This window comes from Nerophis ophidion, linkage group LG09 (assembly GCF_033978795.1).
Source record: "Nerophis ophidion isolate RoL-2023_Sa linkage group LG09, RoL_Noph_v1.0, whole genome shotgun sequence".
Lineage (NCBI taxonomy): Eukaryota > Metazoa > Chordata > Actinopteri > Syngnathiformes > Syngnathidae > Nerophis > Nerophis ophidion.
The window spans coordinates 43,715,448-43,738,230 of record NC_084619.1 but is presented as its reverse complement, the minus strand read 5'-3'; the positions used below and the strand labels follow the sequence as shown (position 1 = coordinate 43,738,230).

General features: G+C 38.3%; 1 protein-coding gene across 8 annotated transcripts in view; it reads left to right on the top strand.

Moving 5' to 3' along the window:
- The window catches only part of hspa12a (heat shock protein 12A), a 143,326-nt gene that overhangs the window by 73,497 nt on the left and 47,046 nt on the right, over positions 1–22,783 (top strand). For all 8 annotated transcript variants that reach the window (XM_061911033.1, XM_061911037.1, XM_061911034.1 and 5 more), the window contains 3 exons: positions 5,811–5,997; positions 6,255–6,359; positions 11,872–11,988. In XM_061911033.1, the coding sequence (XP_061767017.1) occupies positions 5,811–5,997; positions 6,255–6,359; positions 11,872–11,988 (409 nt within the window). The remainder of the gene's footprint in view (positions 1–5,810; positions 5,998–6,254; positions 6,360–11,871; positions 11,989–22,783) is intronic.

Genomic DNA, 22,783 nt, shown 5'->3' with positions numbered 1-22,783 from the left:
AAAAGTTTTTAAAATATCTTGTGTGACATCATGCACAAAAGTGCACTTTATTCTTCTATTGTAGTGGCATTCTGTACAAAAAGTGCACTTTAATTTAGTGTTGTTTTGATATGTCATGTAAGTTACATTATTCACATAAGTGCACTAATAGCTTGTTTTAAAATGTCTCTGACTATCTTGCACTTTCTGTTGGCAAATGACATGAATGTTTTTGCCACTGCCTAATAACTATTTAATAAATACAGTTTTGCTAAATTGACTTAGTTGTGATGTCCTTCTCTGCATGGAAGTTTAAAATGAACATATATTAATGCAGTATGAACAAGAATGTTTTAATATAGACACATAGAATCATCATACTGCTGTGGTTATATGTATCAAGTGTTCATTCAAGGCTAAGGCAAAATATTGCGATATATATCGTGCATCATGACATGACCCAAAAATATTGAGATATTAATAAAAGGCCCTATCGTCCATCCATCCATCCATCCATCCATTTCCTACCGCTTATTCCCGCTGGGGTCGCGGGGGGCGCCGGTGCCTATCTCAGCTACAATCGGGCGGACATGTCGCCACCTCATCGCAGGGCTAACACAGATAGACAGACAACATTCACACTCACATTCACACACTCGGGCCAATTTAGTGTTGCCAATCAATCTATCCCCAGGTGCATGTCTTTGGAAGTGGGAGAAAGCCGGAGTACCCGAAGGGAACCCACGCATTTACGGGGAGGACATACAAACTCCACACAGAAAGATACCGAGGTCAGAATTGAACCCCAGACTACTCAGGACCTTCATATTGTGAGGCAGACGCACTAACCCCTCTGCCTCCGTGATGCCCTCCCTATCGTCCATCCCTATGTATATTTATATGTATACGTATTAGGGCTGCGAGTCTTTGGGTGTCCCACGATTCGATTCAATATTGATTAGTGGGGTCAGGATTCGATAATATATCGATTTTTTTCGATTCAACAAAATTCTCGATTCAAAAACAATATTTTTCCGATTCAAAACGATTCCGTATTCATTCAATACATAGGATTTCAGCAGGATATACCCCAGTCTGCTGACATGCTAGCAGAGTAGTGATTTAAAAACAAAAAAGCTTTTATAATTGTAAACGATAATGTTTTATCAACTGATAGCAATAATGTCAATTTCTTTTAACTATTAAACAAACCAAAAATATGACTTATTTTATCTTTGTGAAAACATTGGACACAGTGTGTTGTCAAGCTTATGACATGCGATGCAAGTGTAAGCCACTGTAACACTTTTGTTCTTTTATTTTGTATTTTTTATAAATGTCTAATGATAATGTCAATGAGGGATTTTTAATCACTGCTATGCTGAAATTATAACTAATATTGATACTGTTGTTAATAATATTCATTTTTGTTTCACTACTTTTGGTTTGTTCTGTGTCGTGTTTGTGTCTCCTCAATTGCTCTGTTTATTGCAGTTCTGAGTGTTGCTGGGTCAGGTTTGGTTTTGTAATCGGATTGCATTGTTATGGTATTGCTGTGTAGTGGTTTGTTGGATTGATTAAAAAAATAAAATAAAATAGATTAAAAAAAAAAAAAGAGAATCGATTCTGAATCGCACAACGTATTCGAATCGATTTTTTCCCACACCCCTAATGTGCGTGTGTGTGTGTGTGTGTGTGTGTGTGTGTGCGTGCGTGCGTGCGTGCGTGCGGTGAACCTGCAGTGTTGTCATTACCAGCTCCGACTTCCATCCTCTGAGCAAATGGAATGCAGTGTTAGTGGTTAACCATTTCTATCTCAGCAGCTGACAGGTGGTTAGGTTACAACTCCTGCAGTTTTTTACATTCTTGGCGTTGCTCTTAGCTCTGTTGTGGTTTGTTTAATCCACAAGCAGTACATTTAAGAGGTATTATTATTATCCATAAGGCTGTGATTTTAATCTCCTAGGCCAGTGTTTATCACCTTTTTTGAGCCAAGGCACATTTCCTTAATCGAAAAATTGCAGAGGCACACCACCTGCACAAAACATAAAACAATTTAACTCAGCAGCTGATAAAGACAATAAAAAGTAGTTCTCGTTATTGTTGGAAAACAAGCATGCATACAAATAGCTCTTGTCTCAAAGTAGGTGTACTGTCACGACGGGTCACATCACGCCATGACCTATTTTGAGTTTTTTGCTGTTTTCCTGTGTGTATTGTTTTAGTTTTTGTCTATGTGCTCCTATTTTGGTGGCTTTTTCTCTTAATTTGTTTTTTTCCTGTCACAGTTTCATGTCTTCCTTGACCGCTATTCCCTACACCTGCTTTGTTTAGCAATCAAGAATATTTCTGTTGTTTTTATCCTTCTTTGTGGGGACCTTGTTGAGTGTCATGTCATGTTCGGATGTACATTGTGGAAGCCGTCTTTGCTCCACAGTAAGTCTTTGATGTCGTCCAGAATTCTGTTTCTGTTTAGTTGGTAGCCTTGTTCAGTTTTAGTTTCGTTCTGCATTGCCTTCCCTCAACTTCAATGCATTTTCTTAGGGGCGCTCACCTTTTGTTTATTTTTGGTTTAAGCATTAGGTACCTTTTTACCTGCACACTGCCCCCCGCTGTTTCCAACATCTACAAAGCAATTCTCTACCTGTTGCCACCTTCTGATATGGAATAGTATGATGTGGTAAGTCTGCCGATCTCCAGACAGTACAGACACTCAACAACCCAGACAGTACAGACACTCAACAACGGCACATTATTTGCGGATTATAATTACTGGTTTGCAAAAAATATTTTTTACCCAAATAGGTGAAATTAGATAATCTCCCACGGCACACCAGACTGTATCTCACGGCACACTGGTGGTTGTAATGGTTAAAAAAAAGTAGTGGTTGAAAAACACTGTTCCAGGCATTGCTAATGTTCATATTACAGCCATTAGAAATTGCCTCCAGAATTTTGTCTTTGCAAGTTCTTTCCTCAATATGCTGACAAATAAATAAATAAAACATGTAGCTGAGATAGGCGCCAGCGACCCCAGAAGGGAATAAGCGGTAGAAAATGGATGGATGGATGTATATTCATGTGAAAATAGACCCTAACCCCAGCTGGAAAAAGAGACGTGGAAAGTAGACAGCAGCTCTTTTTTTCACCAAGGAATTTTTGGATAGGGGGAAGGGTGTGCTAGTGTGTTACATTCCTGAGTCTATAGAACAAACATCTATCAGCTGTTGATAAAATACATAATCATTCAAATGAGCATGCACAGAAAGCTAGCCTTGTATGTAGAGATAACAATCAATGAGATTGTCTGTTATTAAAAGCTGACCTATACTTGTCTTTGTCTTTCCTGTTATTTGGTAGTCTAGAAAAATGTCAGCAACAAACTCAGTTTTACAGACTGTGAATAATCTTCTTGATTCCAACAAGAACTGTCCAATTAGGTCCTGTGATATCTCAGCTTTCAGGAAATGAGTTAACGTTAGTTATTGCTGAAGTTCCTGCATAACTTAAAAATGTTTGCTTATTGTAGAGATGGAATGGATTGATAATATCAGCTGGTATGTACAGCACCTTTACTTTTGCGAGTCGGTTGTGCAACAGTCAGTTCAACAATATCTATCAAGCTGTCTCTCTCTGTTTGTTTTTGGTACAGATTGACCACAGGACGTTAAAAAAGTGTTAGAAACTGTTAGGAAATGGAAAAGGGGTACGATTGAATAAGATCTTCTTCTTTCTAGAAACTGTAAATATCTTATGTACCTCATTGTAACTGTATTTATAGTGTATAATTTGCAATTATAGTTGCATATTACTTCTATATACAAAGTATCCAAAGCAGGGACAAAATGTGTCAGCACTAGGGTTTTTTTCTGTCTGGTTCTCAATGAAGGCAGAGGCTTTCCTTCCCTTTATTTTATTTCTCCTGCTTTTGCTTATTTGTCTCGTCCTGTCTTGACATTTTTGAATCCTATGCAGGGCTGGGCGATATATCGAAATATACGATATATCGCAGGTTTGTCTCTGTGCGACATAGAAAATGACTATATCGTAATATTCGATTAAATGTTCTCACACCATTGCTGTAAGCTGCGTGCATTACATTATTGGCGTGTCTCACTCCTCGTCTGTCCTTCTCACAGAGACGTAAAATAAGCCCGCCTTCTTACATACTTCACATACTGTCGCGCATGTAGCGTCACACGCTCTAGCCGAGAGCTAACGTTAGCATGGCTAAAACATGGCTAAAGCATGGCTAACGTTAGCTGAGGCAGGTCGAGTTGCTTTTAGCCGCAGGCTTTACACAACAGGCGTTTCTCTCTCACTCCTCGTCTCTAATTCTGACAGATACGGAAAACAAGCCCGCCTTCTTACATACGTCACATACTCTCGCGAGTTTAGCGTCATAGTTCTCGCCGATCAGAGACAGAGAGATGGTGCGAAACTTATCACAAATGGAGGAAGAACAATAAAAGCCCAGCATAAAGAGCAAGGGGTTCATCATTTGGCGGTGGTTTGGCTTCAAGTGGGGAGATATTCAGCAGACAACAGCAATATGCTGTTCAATGTATATTCTATGATGATTAACCGGTGTGATGACTGTGTTATGCTGATAGTACATATTTGTACTATGAATTGATTAACGTGGACCCCGACTTAAACAAGTTGAAAAACTTATTCGGGTGTTACCATTTAGTGGTCAATTGTACGGAATATGCACTGTACTGTGCAATCTACTAATAAAAGTATCAATCAATCAATGCAAAGTATGCAGAAGAAGTGTTACTACAAAAAGGTAGCAACACTATTAATTTGTTCTTTCATTTAAAAAGTCACCCGTGAGAGAATGAAAAGTATTTAATGAATACAGTTTTGGTCAATTGACTTAGTTGTGATTTCCCTCTCTGCATGAAAGTTTAAAAATAGCATATATGAATGCAGTATGAAGAAGAATGTTTTAATGAAGACACATAGAATCATCATACTGCTGTGATTATATGCATCAAGTGTTCATTTAAGGCCAAGGCAAAATATTGTAATATATATCGTATATCGCAATATGGCATAAAAATAAAGCGATATTAATGAAAGCCAATATCGCCCAGCCCTAACCCGATGTTTGCCCTGCTGTCCAAAATTTAAACAATGGAATTGATCAACCCTCCTCTCAACGAATTTGACAAGATCTTCTCAAAAAGAAGCTAGGTTTTGTTGGAACCTGCATGTCCTGACGTTTGGACACACGAATCACCCTTAAGAGAAGAGTCGTGATAACAGGACATCTTCTGATTTAAGCATTACTCTGGTCTATAGAATATTAGGAGATAATGGCAGCCATTCAACGTACCCCAAAGCTGCCACAAATTATTTAAAGAATGGGCATAGCTGTGTGCACTTAGACTTTTGTGGTTTCTGAACAAAATCTCAAACAACTTGGAGATGCTATGTGCTCTGCAAGACAAAGGTATGATCAGTTTGAGGACCAGACAATTGAAAATCAGAGTGAAACGTTTAAATTTGTTTTCGCTCATTCTAATCTGGATTTTGTTATCACGATGGAACAGCTTTGCAAGATCTTTGCTCTGAGACACCGGCAGGGCATAGCGCTATGTAGAAGCTCCAAATTCCTTCCCTGTCTTTTTTGGAATAGATAATGGATAACATGAGATGACAATATATTCCGCAGGTGACTAGAATGAGGTTGAAATCATGAAATGTCTATTTTAGGTCAAGTGCTGCAAACATTACACCAGGAAGTTATCCTCTATCTTAATTTCACAAGTAGTAATTCTTCCTTCAAGTAACATCATGATAATATTCACTTTATTCTCCAGGCGATGGGAGGGTGGAGATCCTGGCGTGTCCAACCAGAAGACCCCAACCACAATCTTGCTGACTCCGGACAGAAAGTTTCACAGTTTTGGCTATGCGGCACGTGACTTTTATCACGACCTGGACCCCAGCGAGTCCAAACACTGGCTCTACTTGGAGAAATTCAAAATGAAGCTCCATACTACAGCAGTAAGTTAGGCAAATAAACCCCCCCAAAAAATATATCATAATCTAAATAATTTGTTGTGAGTGTCATGTTAGAGTAAATATTATTTTTTACAAAGTAAGGTATGTCTTGTTAAGGTAGATATTACTTTTAATAACTAACTCCATAATGTAAGTCTTTCACTTTATTCCAACTCAATCATGCACCTTACAATGTTAAAATGTGGTGTAACGATATCAATAACATAGTGTTGATGTTACTAACTGTATCATCATTACAGAACCTGTCCATCAATACAGACCTCCAGGCAGCCAATGGGAAGCGCGTGAAGGCTTTAGACATTTTTGCTTATGCACTGGCCTTCTTTAAGGAGCAAGCGCTGAAGGTAAAGTACTGTTTGACATATTCAATGCTGTTATCATTATTATTATTGGAGATTTCCTATTAAAATTTTGGGTCTACAATACAATCTGATTGTTTGGCCTTCTTGACTTTGTAAACAATAACAAAAATAATCGAAAAAAGGGTTTTGTAATAAAAAAAAACAACAACACAAAGAAAAATATCACTTGAGTATTGTTTACAGCAGGGGTGCCCACACGTTTTCAGCAGGTGAGCTACTTTTGAAATGACCAAGTTAAGGTGATCTACCTCATCTTCATATACAAACCCCGTTTCCATATGAGTTGGGAAATTGTGTTAGATGTAAATATAAACGGAATAGAATGATTTGCAAATCATTTTCAACCCATATCCAGTTGAATATGCTACAAAGACAACATATTTGATGTTAAAACTGATGAAAATTTTTTTTTGCAAATAATCATTAACTTTATAATTTGATGCCAGCAACATGTGACAAAGAAGTTGGGAAAGGTGGCAATTAATACTGATTAAGTTGAGGAATGTTCATCAAACACTTATTTGGAACATCCCAGAGGTGTGCAGGCTAATTGGGAACAGGTGGGTGCCATGATTGGGTATAAAAGTAGCCTCCATTGAATGCTAAGTAATTCACAAACAAGGATGGGGCGAGGGTCACCAATTTGTAAGCAAATTGTCGAACATTTTTAGAACAACATTTCTCAACGAGCTATTGCAAGGAATTTAAGGATTTTACTACCTACGGTCCGTAAAATCATCAAAACGTTCAGAGAATCTGGAGAAATCACTGCACGTAAGCGATGATATTACAGACCTTTGATCCCTCAGGCGGTACTGCATCAGAAACCGACATCAGTGTGTAAAGGATATCACCCCATGGGCTCAGGAACACTTCATAAAACCACTGTCAGTAACTGCAGTTGGTCGCTACATGTGTAAGTGCAAGTTAAAACTCTACTATGCAAAGCGAAAGCCATTTATCAACAACACACAGGAACGCCGCCGGCTTCTCTGGGCCCGAGCTCATCTGAGATGGACTGATGTAAAGTGGTAAAGTGTTGTGGTCTGACGAGTCCACATTTCAAATTATATTTGGAAACTGTAGACGTGGTGTCCTCCAGAACAGAGAGGAAAATAACCATACGGATTGTTATAGGCGCAAAGTTCAAAAGCCAGCATCTGTGATGGTATGAGGGTGTATTAGTGCCTAAGGCATGGGTAACTTATACATCTGTGAAGGCACCATTAATGCTGAATGGTCCATACAGGTTTTGGAGCAACATATGTTGTCACCCAAGCAACGTTATCATGGACGCCCGTGCTTGTTTCAGCAAAACAATGCCAAGCCACGTGTTACAACAGCGTGGCTTTGTAGTAAAAGCGTGCGGGTACTTTCCTGGCCCGCCTGCAGTCCAGACATGTCTCCCATCGAAAATGTATGGCGCATTATGAATCGTAAAATACGCCAGCTGAGACTCCGGACTGTTGAACGACTAAAGCTCTACGTAAAACAAGAATGGGAAAGAATTCCACTTTCAAAGCTTCAACAATTAGTTTCCTCGGTTCCCGAACGTTTATTGAGTGTTGTTAAAAGAAAATGTGATGTAACACAGTGGTGAACATGCCCTTTCCCAACTACTTTGGCACGTGTTGCAGCCATGAAATTCTAAGTTAATTATTATTTGCAAAGAAAAAGTTTATGAGTTTGAACATCAAATATCTTGTCTTTGTAGTGAATTCAATATTCAATTGAATATGGGTTGAAAACTATTTGCAAATCATTTTATTCCGTTTATATTTACATCTAACACAATTTCCCAACTCATATGGAAACGGCATTTGTATTAGTGTCTATATATATATTTATATGTATACACATATATATATATATATATATATATATATATGTATATATGTATATATATATATGTATATATATATATGTGTATATATATGTATATATATATATATATATATATATATATATATATATATATATATATATATATATATATATATATATATATATATATATATGGTCAAAATTGCAACCAGAATCTTTCCAGGAGCTTGTGGATGGCTACCAAAAGCACCGTATTACACTGAAAGTTGCCAAGGAACATGCAACCACATTTTAACTTTGCTGTATGTTTACTTTTGACCATGACTATATATATGTATATGTATGTATATATATATATATATATATATATATATATATATATATATATATATATATGTACATGTCAATTTCAGAAAACCAACAAATTGTATATATCTATATATATATATATATATATATATATATATTGACCACTCCTCGTGACAAAATTGGTGCAGTTCAGTTAAATTTGTTGGTTTTCTGACATTGACTTGTTTCTTCAGAATTGTCTACACCTTTAAGTCAGGACTTTGGGAAGGCCATTCTAAAACATGATTTAGCCATTCCTTTACCACTTTTGACGTGTGTTTGGGGTCATTATCCTGTTGGAACACCCAACTGTGCCCAACTGTGTTGTCTTTAAGCAGTTATAGGTAATTCTCCTTTTTCACTGTCCTATTTACCATCTGTAAAGCACCAGGTCAACTGGCAGCAAAACAGGCCAAGACCATAAAAGTACAACCTCCATGCTTGACGGTAAGGATGGTGTTCCTGGGATTAAAGACAGCTAACTTTTTGTTTCAGTAGACATCACATGGACAAAGATAATACCTTCTGGAGGAAAGTTCTGTGGTCAGATGAAACAAAAATTTAACTGTTTAGCCACAATACCCAGCAATATGTTTGGAGGATAAAAGGTGAGGCCTTTAATACCAGGAACACCTAACCTACCGTCAAGCATGGTGGTGGTACAAACCCTGTTTCCATATGAGTTGAGAAATTGTGTTAGATGTAAATATAAACAGAATACAATGATTTGCAAATCCTTTTCAACCCGTATTCTATTGAATGCACTAAAAAGACAAGATATTTGATGTTCAAACTCATAAATGTTATTTTTTTTTTTGCAAATGACAATTAACTTAGAATTTCATGGCTGTAACACGTGCCAAAGTAGTAGGGAAAGGGCATGTTTACCACTGTGTTACATCACCTTTTCTTTTAACAACACTCAATAAACATTTGGGAACTGACGAAACTAATCGTTGAAGCTTTGAAAATGGAATTCTTTCTCATTCTTGTTTTATGTAGAGCTTCAGTCGTTCAACAGTCCGGGGTCTCCGCTGTCGTATTTTACGCTTCATAATGCGCCACACATTATTTGATGGGAGACAGGTCTGGACTGCAGGCGGGCCAGGAAAGTACCCACACTTTTTTTACAAAGCCACGCTGTTGTAACACGTGCTGAATGTGGCTTGGCATTGTCTTGCTGTAATAAGCAGGGGGTTCCATGAAAAAAACAGCGCTTAGATGGCATCATATGTTGTTCCAAAACCTGTATGTACCTTTCAGCACTAATGGTGCCCTCACAGATGTGTAAGTTACCCGTTGCCTTGGGCACTAATGCACCCCCATTCGATCACAGATGCTGGCTTTTGAACTTTGCGTCAGTAACAGTCTGGATGGTTCGCTTCCCCTTTGGTCCGGATGACACGAATATTTCCAAAAACAATTTGAAATGTGGACTCGTCAGACCACAGAACACTTTTCCAATTTGCATCAGTCCATCTTAGATGATCTCGGGCCCAGAAAAGCCAGTGGCTTTCGCTTTGCATAGTAGAGCTTTAACTTGCACTTAAAGATGTAGTGACGTGGTTTTCTGAAGTGTTCCTGAGCCCATAGTGGTGATATCCTTTAAACATTTTTGTCTGTTTTTGATACACTGCCGTCTGAAGGATCGAAGGTCACGGTCATTCATTGTTGGTTTCTGGCCATGCCGCTTGAGTGGAGTGATTTCTCTGAACCTTTTGATGATATTATGGATCGTAGATGTTGAAATCCCTACATTTCTTGCAATTGCACTTTGAGAAACGTTGTTCTTAAACTGTTTGACTATTTGCTCACGCAGTTGTGGACAAAGGGGTGTACCTCGCCCCATCCTTTCTTGCGTAAGACTGAGCATTTTTTGGGAAGCTGTTTTTATACCCAATCATGGCACCCACCTGTTCCCAATTAGCCTGCACACCTGTGGGATCTTCCCAATAAGTTTTTGATGAGCATTCCTCAACTTTATCAGTATTTATTGCCACCTTTCCCAATTTCTTTGTCACGTGTTGCTGGCATCAAATTTTAAATTCATGATTTTTACAAAAAAAAAAAATGCTTATCATTTTGTACATCAAATATGTTGTCTTTGTAGCATATTCAACTGAATATGGTTTGAAAATGATTTGCAAATCATTGTATTCCGTTTGTATTTAAATCTAACTGATTTCTCAACTCATATGGAAACAGGGTTTGTACTATTATGCTCTGGGCCTGTTTTGCTGCCAATGGAACTGGTGCTTTACAGAGAGTACATGTAACCAAATATTAACATTTCTGTATGTATACTTTTGACCCAGCAGATTTAATCACATTTTCAGTTGACCCATAAAAAATTCATAAAAGAACAAAACTTCATGAATGTTTTTTGTGACAAACAAGTATGTGCTCCAATCACTCTCTCACAAAAAATAAGAGTTGTAGAAATGATTGCAAACTCATTATGCCTTTCACAAGTGTATGTAAACTTTTGACCCCGACTGTATGCATATGCGTACATGTATCTAGCCATCAATCCATTTTCTACAGCTTATTCCCTCTTGGGGTCGTGAGATAGGTCGTGCCTATCTCAGCTACAATCGGTCGGAAGGCGGAGTACACCCTGGACAAGTCGCCACCTCATCGCAGGGCTGTGTACATGTATATGTGTATGTAAATGTATGCATGTATATATATATATATATATATATATGTATATATATATATATATATATATATATATATATATATATATATATATATATATATATATATATATATATATATATATATAAAATTATTATTTTGATTACTATCAATATTTTATTGATAAGGGCAGCACGGTGTAAGAGGGGTTAGTGCATCTGCCTCACAATACAAAGGTCCTGAGAAGTCCTGGGTTCAATCCCAGGCTCGGGATCTTTCTGTGTGGAGTTTGAATGTTCTCCCCGTGACTGCGTGGGTTCCCTCCGGGTACTCCGGCTTCCTCCCACCTCCAAAGACATGCACCTGGGGATAGGTTGATTTGCAACCCTAAATTGACCCTAGTGTGTGAATGTGAGTGTGAATGTTGTGTGCCTATCCGTGTTGACCCTGCGATGATGTGGCGACATGTCCAGGGTGTAAAACCGCCGTCCGCCCGAATGCATCTGAGATAGGCTCCAGCGACCCCAAAAGGGACAAGCGGTAGAAAATGGATGGATTTTATTTATAAATTTTTTTTCTCAAGCAATGTACCTACCGTGTCCACAGTTTTACCATATTCAAACACACAACTTGTATCTTCAGTAAACTATTCTGACAGGTGTGTCTGATTCTCTTTCTGCAGGAGCTGAGTGATCAGACTGGTTGTGAGTTTGACAACAATGATGTCAGATGGGTCATTACTGTTCCTGCCATCTGGAAAATGCCTGCAAAACAATTCATGAGGGAAGCTGCTTATAAGGTGATGCTAGTTACATGGGTGTGTATGTGCGCATGTAATCAGGATAACAAACACTGAGACAAACACAAGCATACATGCATTTCCGCAAGTAAGCCAACTCTATCGCAATCGCTTCACCACAGTTAAATTTCCCAATATATATACACATACATACATTTTCTTAAATAATCGTTAGAAAGATTTTAAAGGGAGGGACGGCGTGGCGCAGTGGGAGAGTGGCCGTGCGCAACCCGAGGGTCCCTGGTTCAACCCCCACCTAGTACCAACCTCGTCATGTCCGTTGTGTCCTGAGCAAGACACTTCACCCTTAGCGCCTTGCATGGCAGCTCCCTCCATCAGTGTGTGAATGTGTGTGTGAATGGGTAAATGTGGAAGTAATGTCAATGCGCTTTGAGTACCTTGTACGTAGAAAAGCGCTATACAAATACAACCCATTTATCATTTAAAATGTTCTTTGCTTTTCAATGGTAAATGGTAAATGGGTTATACTTGTAGAGCACTTTTCTGCCTTCAAGGTACTCAAAGGGGTTTGACACTATTTCCAAATTCACCCACTCACACACACATTCACACACTGATGGCAGGAGCTGCCAGGCAAGACCCTAACCACGACCCATCAGGAGCAAGTGTGAAGTTTCTTGCTCAACGACAAAACGGATGTGGCGAGGTTCATAGAAGGTGTGGGTTGAACCAGGAACCCTCAGGTTGCTGGCACGGGCACTCTCCCAACTGTCCCACGCCGTCCCCAATGAATATCTGTGCCTAGTTTTCCCCATCGTATATGTTCTTGGTTATTGTATCTCTGAACATCACGTGCAACAAAAGTATTTTCCCGCAAATCATTCCGTGGAATGAACCGTATAAACAAAGAATTGCATTCAGTCGTTGTACATTTTGCATTGAGTACGACTGCAAAAGAAAGTTGTGAGTAAAGCTGGGCGATATGGCCTTTTTTAAATATTTCGATATTTTTAGGCCATATCGCGATCCAAGATATACACATATTTTGCCTTAGCGTTGAATTAACACTTGATGTAATATAATCACAGCAGTATGAAGATTCTATGTGTCCAAATTAAAACATTGTTGTTCATACTGCATTAATATATGCTCATTTTATACTTTCATGCAGAGAGGGAAATCACAACTAACTCAATTTACCAAAAGTGTATTTATAAAATAGTTATTAAGCAGTGGCACAAAAATTCATGTCATTTCAAAACAGAAAGTGCAAGATTGTCAGAGACATTTTAAAACAAGTTATTAGTGCACTTTTGTGCATGATGCGACTAAGAAGACATAAAAACAACACTAAATTAAAGTGCACTTTTTGTACAGAATGCCACTACAAAAGTTAAAAACAAATAAAGTGCACTTTTGTGCGTTATGTCACACAAGATATTTCAATAAGTGTCAAATAAAAATGAGATGCGTATCAAATAGTATATGTCCTATGGTGTTAATGTGGAAATAGTTGCTTTCGCATTTTGTGGGTGTGGCACCGAACGGAGATGTTGAAATTCACAGTTTGACGCACTCTTCATTCTCTAGCGGGTGACTTTTCAAATGATGCTACAAATTAGCAGTGCTGCTACTTTTTGTAACAACGCTTCTGCCGCATAAATGTTGAACATATTCCCGCTTGAAACCAAACCACCGCGAGACAACGCACCCCGTGCTGTTGTTCTTGGGAATTAATTCTTCCTCCATTTGTTACCAGATTCGCACCTTCTCTTTTTCGTATTACCACCTGCACCACACCATTAGCATCACAGCTAATGTTACCCATGTCGCTACTTCTCTGCTTGGGGGAGGGCGTGTGACGTTGCACACGTGACGTGTGTAAGAAGGTGCGCTTGTTTTAAGTCTCTGTGAGAAGGAGAGACAAGAAAGAGCGAGAAACGCATGCAGTGTAATGCCCGGAGCTAAAAGCAAGTGCGTGGGAACGTATACTCGATATAGTCATTTTCTATGTCGCACAGAGACAAACCCGCGATATATCGAATTAATTGATATATCGCCCACCCCTAGTTTTGAGTGTCAACACTTTGATAAAGAAGGCGACAAACACTATTGAACTCAAGAAATAAACAGTAGCAAAGTACAAACATGATCTCTCTGTGCTTAGCCCCACCTCCATTCTCCACTCATAATGTTGGGTCATTTATACATTTCATTATCGTGTATATGTCCAAACCCTGTTTCCATATGGGTTGGGAAATTTTGTTAGATGTAAATATAAACGGAATACAATGATTTGCAAATAATTTTCAACCCATATTCAGTTGAATATGCTACAAAGACAACATATTTGATGTTCAAACTGATAAACATTTCTTTTTTGCAAACAATCATTCACTTTAGAATTTGATGCCAGCAACACGTGACAAAGAAGTTGGGAAAGGTGGCAATAAATACTGATAAAGTTGAGGAATGCTCATCAAACACTTATTTGGAACATCCCACAGGTGTGCAGGCTAATTGGGAACAGGTGGGTGCCATGATCGGGTATAAAAACAGCTTCCCAAAAATGCTCAGTCTTTCACAAGAAAGGATGGGGCGAGGTACACCCCTTTGTCCACAACTGCGTAAGCAAATAGTCAAACAGTCTAAGAACAACGTTTCTCAAAGTGTAATTGCAAGAAATTTAGGGATTTCAACATCTACAGTCAATAATATCATCAAAAGGTTCAGAGAATCTGGAGAAATCACTCAACGTAAGCGGCATGGCCGGAAACCAACATTGAATGACCGTGACCTTTGATCCCTCAGACGGCACTGTATCAAGAAACGACATCAATGTCTAAAGGATATCACCACATGGGCTCAGGAACACTTCAGAAAACCACTGTCACTAAATACAGTTCGTCACTAAATCTGTACGTGCAAGTTAAAGCTCTACTATCCAAAGCGAAAGCCATTTATCAAAAACATCCAGAAACGCTGCCGGCTTGTCTGGGCCCGAGATCATCTAAGATGGACTGATGCAAAGTGGTAAAGTGTTCTTTGGTCTGACGAGTCCACATTTCAAATTGTTTTTGAAAATATTCGACATTGTGTCGTCCGGACCAAAGGGGAAGCAAACCATCCAGACTGTTATCGATGCAAAGTTCAAAAGCCAGCATCTGTGATGGTATGGGGGTGCATTATTGCCCAAGGCATGGGTAACTTACACATCTGTGAAGGCACCATTAATGCTGAAAGGTATATAGAGGTTTTCGAACAACATATGCTGCCATCTAAGCGCCGTCTTTTTCATGGACGCCCCTGCTTATTTCAGCAAGACAATGCCAAGCCACATTCAGCATGTTACAACAGCGTGGCTTCGTAAAAAAAAAGTGCGGGTACTTTCTTGGCCCGCCTGCAGTCCAGACCTGTCTCCTATCGATAATGTGTGGCGCATTATGAAGCGTAAAATACGACAGCAGAGATCCCGGACTGTTGAATGACTGAAGCTCTACATAAACCAAAAGAGTGGGAAATAATTACATTTTCAAAGCTTCAACAATTAGTTGTGTCAGTTCCCGACGTATATTGAGTGTTGTTAAAAGAAAATATGATGTAACACAGTGGTGAACATGCCCTTTCCCAACTACTTTGGCACGTGTTGCAGCCATGAAATTCTAAGTTAATTATTATTTGCAAAAAAAAAAAAAAGTCTATGAGTTTGAACATCAAATATGTTGTCTTTGTAGTGCATTCAATCGAATATGGGTTGAAAAGGATTTGCAAATCATTGTATTCCGTTTGTATTTACATCTAACACAATTTCCCAACTCATATGGAAACAGGGGTTGTATTTCACATAATTGTCTCCATGTAAAATGATTAATACTTATAATTAGAATAGAATAGAATAGAATAGAAAGTACTTTATTGATCCCTGGGGGAAATTCAGCACCACAGTTAGTTCACAATTAAAAATAATAATAATAGAAAACATATATTATATATATAATATATGAATAATATAGATAATTGTGTTTTGTGTTCATATTTTTGATGTTTGAAACAGACTAATTGGATAGTCTTTCTTATGGTAAAATTGCTTTGTTACTACAATACATAGTTCATTTAATAATTGACCAATTTAGACACATTTTCTGTTTGAATACTATCCTTCAATAATGTGTTATGTAATGTATGATGAGATACGGTACTACAATATGCGTTCTCCGCAGTGGTCTAGGGCTGGGCGATATGGCCTTTTTTTAATATCTCATTATTCTTAGGCCATATCACTGTACACAATATATATCTCAATATTTTGCCTTAGCCTTGAATAAACACTTGATGCATATTATCACACCAGTATGATGATTGTATGTGTCTACGTTAAAATATTCTTGTTCATACTGCATTAATATATGCTAATTTTAAACTTTCATGCAGAGAAGGAAATCACAACTAAGTCAATTGACCAAAATCGTATTTATTAAACAGTTATAAGGAATGGCACAAACATTCAGGTCATTTCAAAACAGAAAGTGCAAGATTGTCAGAGACATTTTAAACCATCCTATTAGTGCATGATGCGACTAAGATGACATATCAAAACAACACTAAATTAAAGTGCATTTTTTGTACAGAATGCCACTACAATAGTTTAAAACACATAAAGTGCACGTTTGTGCTTTATGTCACACAAGATATTTCAATAACTGTCAAAAAAAAATGAGCTGCATAATAGGAAATTTAAATAGTGTTAGTCCTTTCCTATGTGGTAGGTTACTACGGACGTTATTAAATTCTGTTGTTGACTATTTTTTTTTATACGGTGTCGATCTGAAAATGTTTGCCTCGGCATTTTGATGGTGTGGGTATGTGGCAAAAAATTAAGATGTTGAAATGCAGAGTAAGCACTCCCATTCTCTAGCTGGTGACTTTTCAAATGATGCTACATATTAACAGTAATGCTACTTTTTGTAGCGACACTTTTGGCCCACACTTGACAAATTACGGTTGTCTGTTCGACATATGCCCACTTGAAGCCAAACCACCGCCAGACGATGGAAGCCCTGCTGTTTTTCTTGGGAATTAATTATTCCTTCATTCGCACCTTCTTTCTCCCGTATTACCACTCGCAAGGCTCCGCCTGAGGGATCGGAGCTCCGTATCATCATCGCTTACGTGCAGCTAACGTTACCCATACTGCCACCTCTCTGCTCCGCGAGGGTGTATGACGTTGTATGTGATATATGTAAGAAGGTGTGCTGGCTGTCTGTGAGAAGGAGAGACAGGAAAGAGCGAGTAGAGACGGCAGTGTAATGCCAGCAGCTAAAAACAACTGCGTGAGAACGTATACTTGAATATCGCGATATAGTCATTTTCTATATCGCACAAAGACAAAACCCGCGATATATCGTGTATATCGATATATCGTGTATGTCGATATATCGCCCAGCCCTACAGTGGACACTTGTTTTTTGCATGACAGGGCATTTTTCTCTGAAATGTGTAACTCTGACAAAAGAAATAGACCAAAAATAAACGTTTACTGGAGGGGCTGCTAGTTCTCAGGAGATTATAAAACAAATTCAATAGAATCAACTTGACCATCCAGGGGTGGCCAACTCATGGCAAAGAAAAGCATTCGCCATCGATTCAAAGGGCCTTAAAAATAGTCAGCTTTTCCTTTTCTTTTGTGTGTTAGTTGCTTGTCAAACAATCACAACTCTAAATCAGTGAGTGAGAAGTGTAACTGCCTCTTTGACTGACTGCCGTGTTTTAAGATGCTCCCTCCTAACCATTAGTGTGTGCTTTGCTTTAAATAAGAATGCAGGAGTAGAAAATAGCGCAGAGTAGATTAATAGAAGAACATCTTCATTTACCTATTAATGCACTAGAAAATAAATGTACATTTTAGATATGCACATTTTTCTTTTTCTTAAGCCAATACTGATAATGCTGCATGTGAAAACACGTTTTGCAGTATTGTCAATACCGATTACTCTACAACACTTTTTCCTCGACAAGCCATGTCAATTCAAAAAGAAGAACGCCTGCCATCTTAAAAAAAGATCCAGTATTTCAATATATTTTTATTCATTTGTAGACCCTTGTCACAAATCGGAATTTGGCACTTCTGCTCTGCCCTCACTCATAAACACATTGAAAGTGTGGCAGTGTAGCATAAGTGTAGGTGTGGCGTAAATCTGTTCCATTACACACCAATGCACCAGGTTTGCTAGAGAATAAGAAATGACAAAAATGATCTGTGATGTACATTAGCTACTTTGTGGATGTATGTAATGAGTTTATTAAAAGTGAAAAATTGGTGCATATTGTCATGCATTTATTTGCTTTTCAAATAAGTGCGGTCATGAAAGTAGTCGCCATGCGATTGAGAGCAGGTATCCGCCACCACAAGCCCAGGGAGTGTGCATTGTCATAGCATGAAGAAAAAACGCCAGAATTGCACAAAACAACCTTTATCACTTCCATAAGTGCTGAGAAAACACAGCTAAGAGACACTCTTCTGTAGTTTGTCGACACTTTTAACACCACTGCTTTAATAATTTCACCTGGAAATCTAGGAGCCCATTAGCTGAATGCAGATTTATTTTTAAAGCATATTGTAGAAAACCCCTCAGCAAAAATATAAAAATTAAACAAAAAGGCATAACATAATGAGAAAAGGCTGCGATGTTTATACTAATAATGAATAAAATCACAAAGAAGATTTGTGAGAAATATACAGTACATACATACAGTGCATACATACATACTAGGGATGTAACGGTAAAAGGTATAATGATAAACCGCGGTAAAATTTAGGACTGTTAGTAATACCGTTTACATTTTTAATTACCAGTACCAAAATAATGGTGTCGTTCCAACTCTACGTGAGACGTATGTGCAAACGTAACTATGCAGTTGCTTACGTTCCCGAACGTTAACTATGAAATGACGTAGCAAGTGGTTTCCCAATTTCTTGTTGAGGATTACAAAGCTCTACGCCATTTGAATTAATTTCGAGGCTGTAGTGGTAGTGGGTGAGAGGGTGTATTGGGATTGGGCTTCCAGTCTTTAGTTTGTTTACAGGGATACTCACTCTTCCTTTATTTAATTGCAAACTGCATCAGTGTTAAAATAATATCAATATTAGCTATGATGGTTTGTCATCGAATTGACCCAGGCTGTGAAGATTTGATGTGAGCGGTATCACTCCTGTTTATTTTTGTTGGCCAACAAAGCTATGGACACTATTTTTGTGGGGTGGTATAGCTCGGTTGGTAGAATGGCCGTGCCAGCAACTTGAGGGTTGCAGGTTCGATCCCCGCTTCCGCCATCCTAGTCACTGCTATTGTGTCCTTGGGCAAGACATTTTACCCACCTGCTCCCAGTGCCACCCACACTGCTTTAAATGTAACTTAGATATTGGGTTTTACTGTGTAAATTGCTTTGAGTCACTAGAGAAAAGCGTTATATAAATATAATTCACTTCACTAATTCACTTCACTTCAAAACACACCCGACTCTTCGTGTAAATATAATAAAATGGCTTTCGCTTTGCATAGTAGAGCTTTAACTTGCACTTACAGATGTAGCGACCAACTGTTTTTAGTGACAGTGGTTTTCTGAAGGTGTTCCTGAGCCCATGTGGTGATATCCTTTAGAGATTGATGTCAGTTTTTGATTCAGTGCCGTCTGAGGGATCAAAGGTCACGGTCATTCAATGTTGGTTTCCGGCCATGCCGCTTACGTTGAGTGATTTCTCCAGATTCTCTGAACCTTTTGATGATATTATGGAATGTAGATGTTGAAATCCCTAAATTTCTTGCAATTGTACTTTGAGAAACGTTGTTCTTAAACTGTTTGACTATTTGCTCACGCAGTTGTGGACAAAGGGGTGTACCTCGCCCCATCCTTTCTTGTGAAAGACTGAGCATTTTTTGGGAAGCTGTTTTTATACCCGATCATGGCACCCACCTGTTCCCAATTAGCCTGCACACCTGTGAGATGTTCCAAATAAGTGTTTGATGAGCATTCCTCAACTTTATCAGTATTTATTGCCACCTTTCCCAACTTCTTTGTCACGTGTTGCTGGCATCAAACTCTAACGTTAATGATTATTTGCAAAAAAAATTATCAGTTTGAACATCAAATAGGTTGTCTTTGTAACATATTCAACTGAATATGGGTTGAAAATTATTTGCAAATCATTGTATTCCGTTTATATTTACATCAAACATAATTTCCCAACTCATATGGAAACAGGGTTTGTACTATTATGCTCTGGGCCTGTTTTGCTGCCAATATAATTATTCATCACAGTTATGTATTGTTGTATTTAAAGCGATCCTAATTGTGATGATACATTTAAATATTGTTATTCATCATCAAAACTGTTATTTTATTGGTATTGTGTCAATTTTAGTACTTAATGTTCATTGACGTTAAGCAACAAAATAAATATCCCACTCTATTTTCTAAAGTAAATCTGTACAGCAGATATAGGCATTTACATCAACAATGTGATTTGCCTGAGTGATTGGACAGGACAGATTTTTTTAAAAAGTATGTTTTTTGAATGTATATTATAGCATGTTTTTGGCTATTTCACTACAAATCACATTACACACTACCACCATATTTAAATGATATGAAGAACAATAATAAATAATTAACATTTTGAAAAACTTAAATAGAGTAGTAAATTATAAAGTACAAGTGTTCCGTTTTTTTTTTTCGTATTGTTGTAGAAATTCATAGTTGTCTGTATCAATCACTGAAATTCTGGTATCGTGAAATCTAGTTTCAATGTTCTGCCTGTAACTAGTCTCGTATTTCTCTTTTTACAATATTATTATTATTATTACGGAAGTACAAATGTAACCAAGAATCATCAGAACACAGAATGTAACACGGGACCGCCTTTTCCGTTGTTAATGTGGTGTTTGTCACATGCAAGCTCAACAGACAAATGAAATATTGCACATTATGTTGCAAGTTTGGCTAGTGGTGTTTTACAGTCTTCTCTAATTGGTTGCACTGCAATTCATCTGGAAGTTCTCTTCTGTGTGCTTTGTGTATTTTGGGGCTCTGATTGGCCAATGGTTACACTGCGCCTGCCTGTTTCCACAGTGATGTCATCCTTTTGTCCCGATGACATGCCATGTGTGTGTGCGTGTGTTTTGTTGAAGAGACACACAAAGGAGGGGAATGTGTTTGATTTTCTGGGTGCAGACACAGGAAGGAAGAGGAGGGTTTTAAGCGGTTATCAGCAATGTGAAGGCAGGGATGAAGTAGGCCAGCATGATTATACCCAAAATAATCAAAATAATTTATATCAATATTGAAACCCGGAGTGGAACAATCGGTAGAAAAAAGGATGGATAGATGGAAATCATGAATACTAATTATGGTTATTCATTATGTTGGTAAAACAGGATTTTCCACATGTCTGCATTCTATTTGTGGTAATGGGGTTCCCAAAGGGGGAGGAGCGCGTGAATTTGAAATACAATTGTCAAAGCAAAAGGCAAAATAAATGGTATACATACTGTATATTTATAGACACATATATTTTTGTTTTCGTTCATTATTAAGTCCCAAGCACCGGAGCAAGCCCCGCAGGGGTGATGCAGAGCACAACCCAGGGCCCTATTGAAGTTGTTGTTTTTTTCTTCCATACACTTGGACACCTTTTTGAGGTCCATAACATAAAGTACCCATATTTCGCAGCCGCGAAAAGTTTTATAACACTCGGATCCAGAAAATGAAATTTCAAAATTGTCTCTCTAGCGCCACCTTTAAAATGAGAAAATATCAGCCCCTCCTACCATTTTCACATATCAACACGGAAATCGCCCGAGACATTTATCATGACGAGACACACACAAAAGTTTAGGAACTCCTACCGGAAAACAAACAGGAAGTCGGCCATCTTGGTTTCTGTCTGCCATTTGTCGGCAAAAAAAAGGGATTGTACTTTAACAAACTCCTCCTAGAGACATTGATTAAACGATAGATACTGCACATATTGGCGACGATAAAGTGCAAACACATTTTTTGTACGCCATAGGATGTGTAAGTGGCATTGCGGCAAACTTGACTGCTGTGGTTTTTGGCCTGTTTTTGCATAAAAAAGGTGTCATACTTTAAAGAACTCCTCCTAGGGTCTTGGGCCAAATAAGTCAATTAAAATGACAGATACAACACATAGAGGTGATGATATATTCCAAAACAAATTTTGCCTATGCCATAAGAAATGGGCAGGGTATGCCACCAAACATTGCCCCGATGGCTTTTGGCCATTTTATACGAAACGTTAAAAATTCAGCTCCACAAACTCAGATCTTGATCCTAACTGGTAGAAATGATGATAATGATGACACCCTGTAGTGCCCGATGGGTAAGTACTTGTGCATACGTATTCGTAGTGGGCGGAACAGAGCGGAGAAAACTGCCCCATGCCATTTCCAATTTAACTGTCATTTCTGCACTTAAGGTGATCAAAGACAAATACTGAACTGATGGGTGATGATAAATTGCAAACATTGCAAACACACTCATGGTCTGATGCGGGGCCAAACTTTGATCTGATGGCTCGCCACACAACATAAAATGTTAATAACTCAGCCCGACAAGTTCAGATCTTGATCATAATCGCTAGAAATTATGTTGACGACGCCCTGAAGTGCCAGATGCGTCAGTACATGTTCAAAGCCATTCAATGTGGCCGAAGTCTGGTGGGGAAATCTGCCCAACGCCACTACTAATCAAACTGTTGCTACTGCACTTCCGATCATTGGATCTTTTTCCTAATTGACCTGACAAGGTCAGGGAGTCA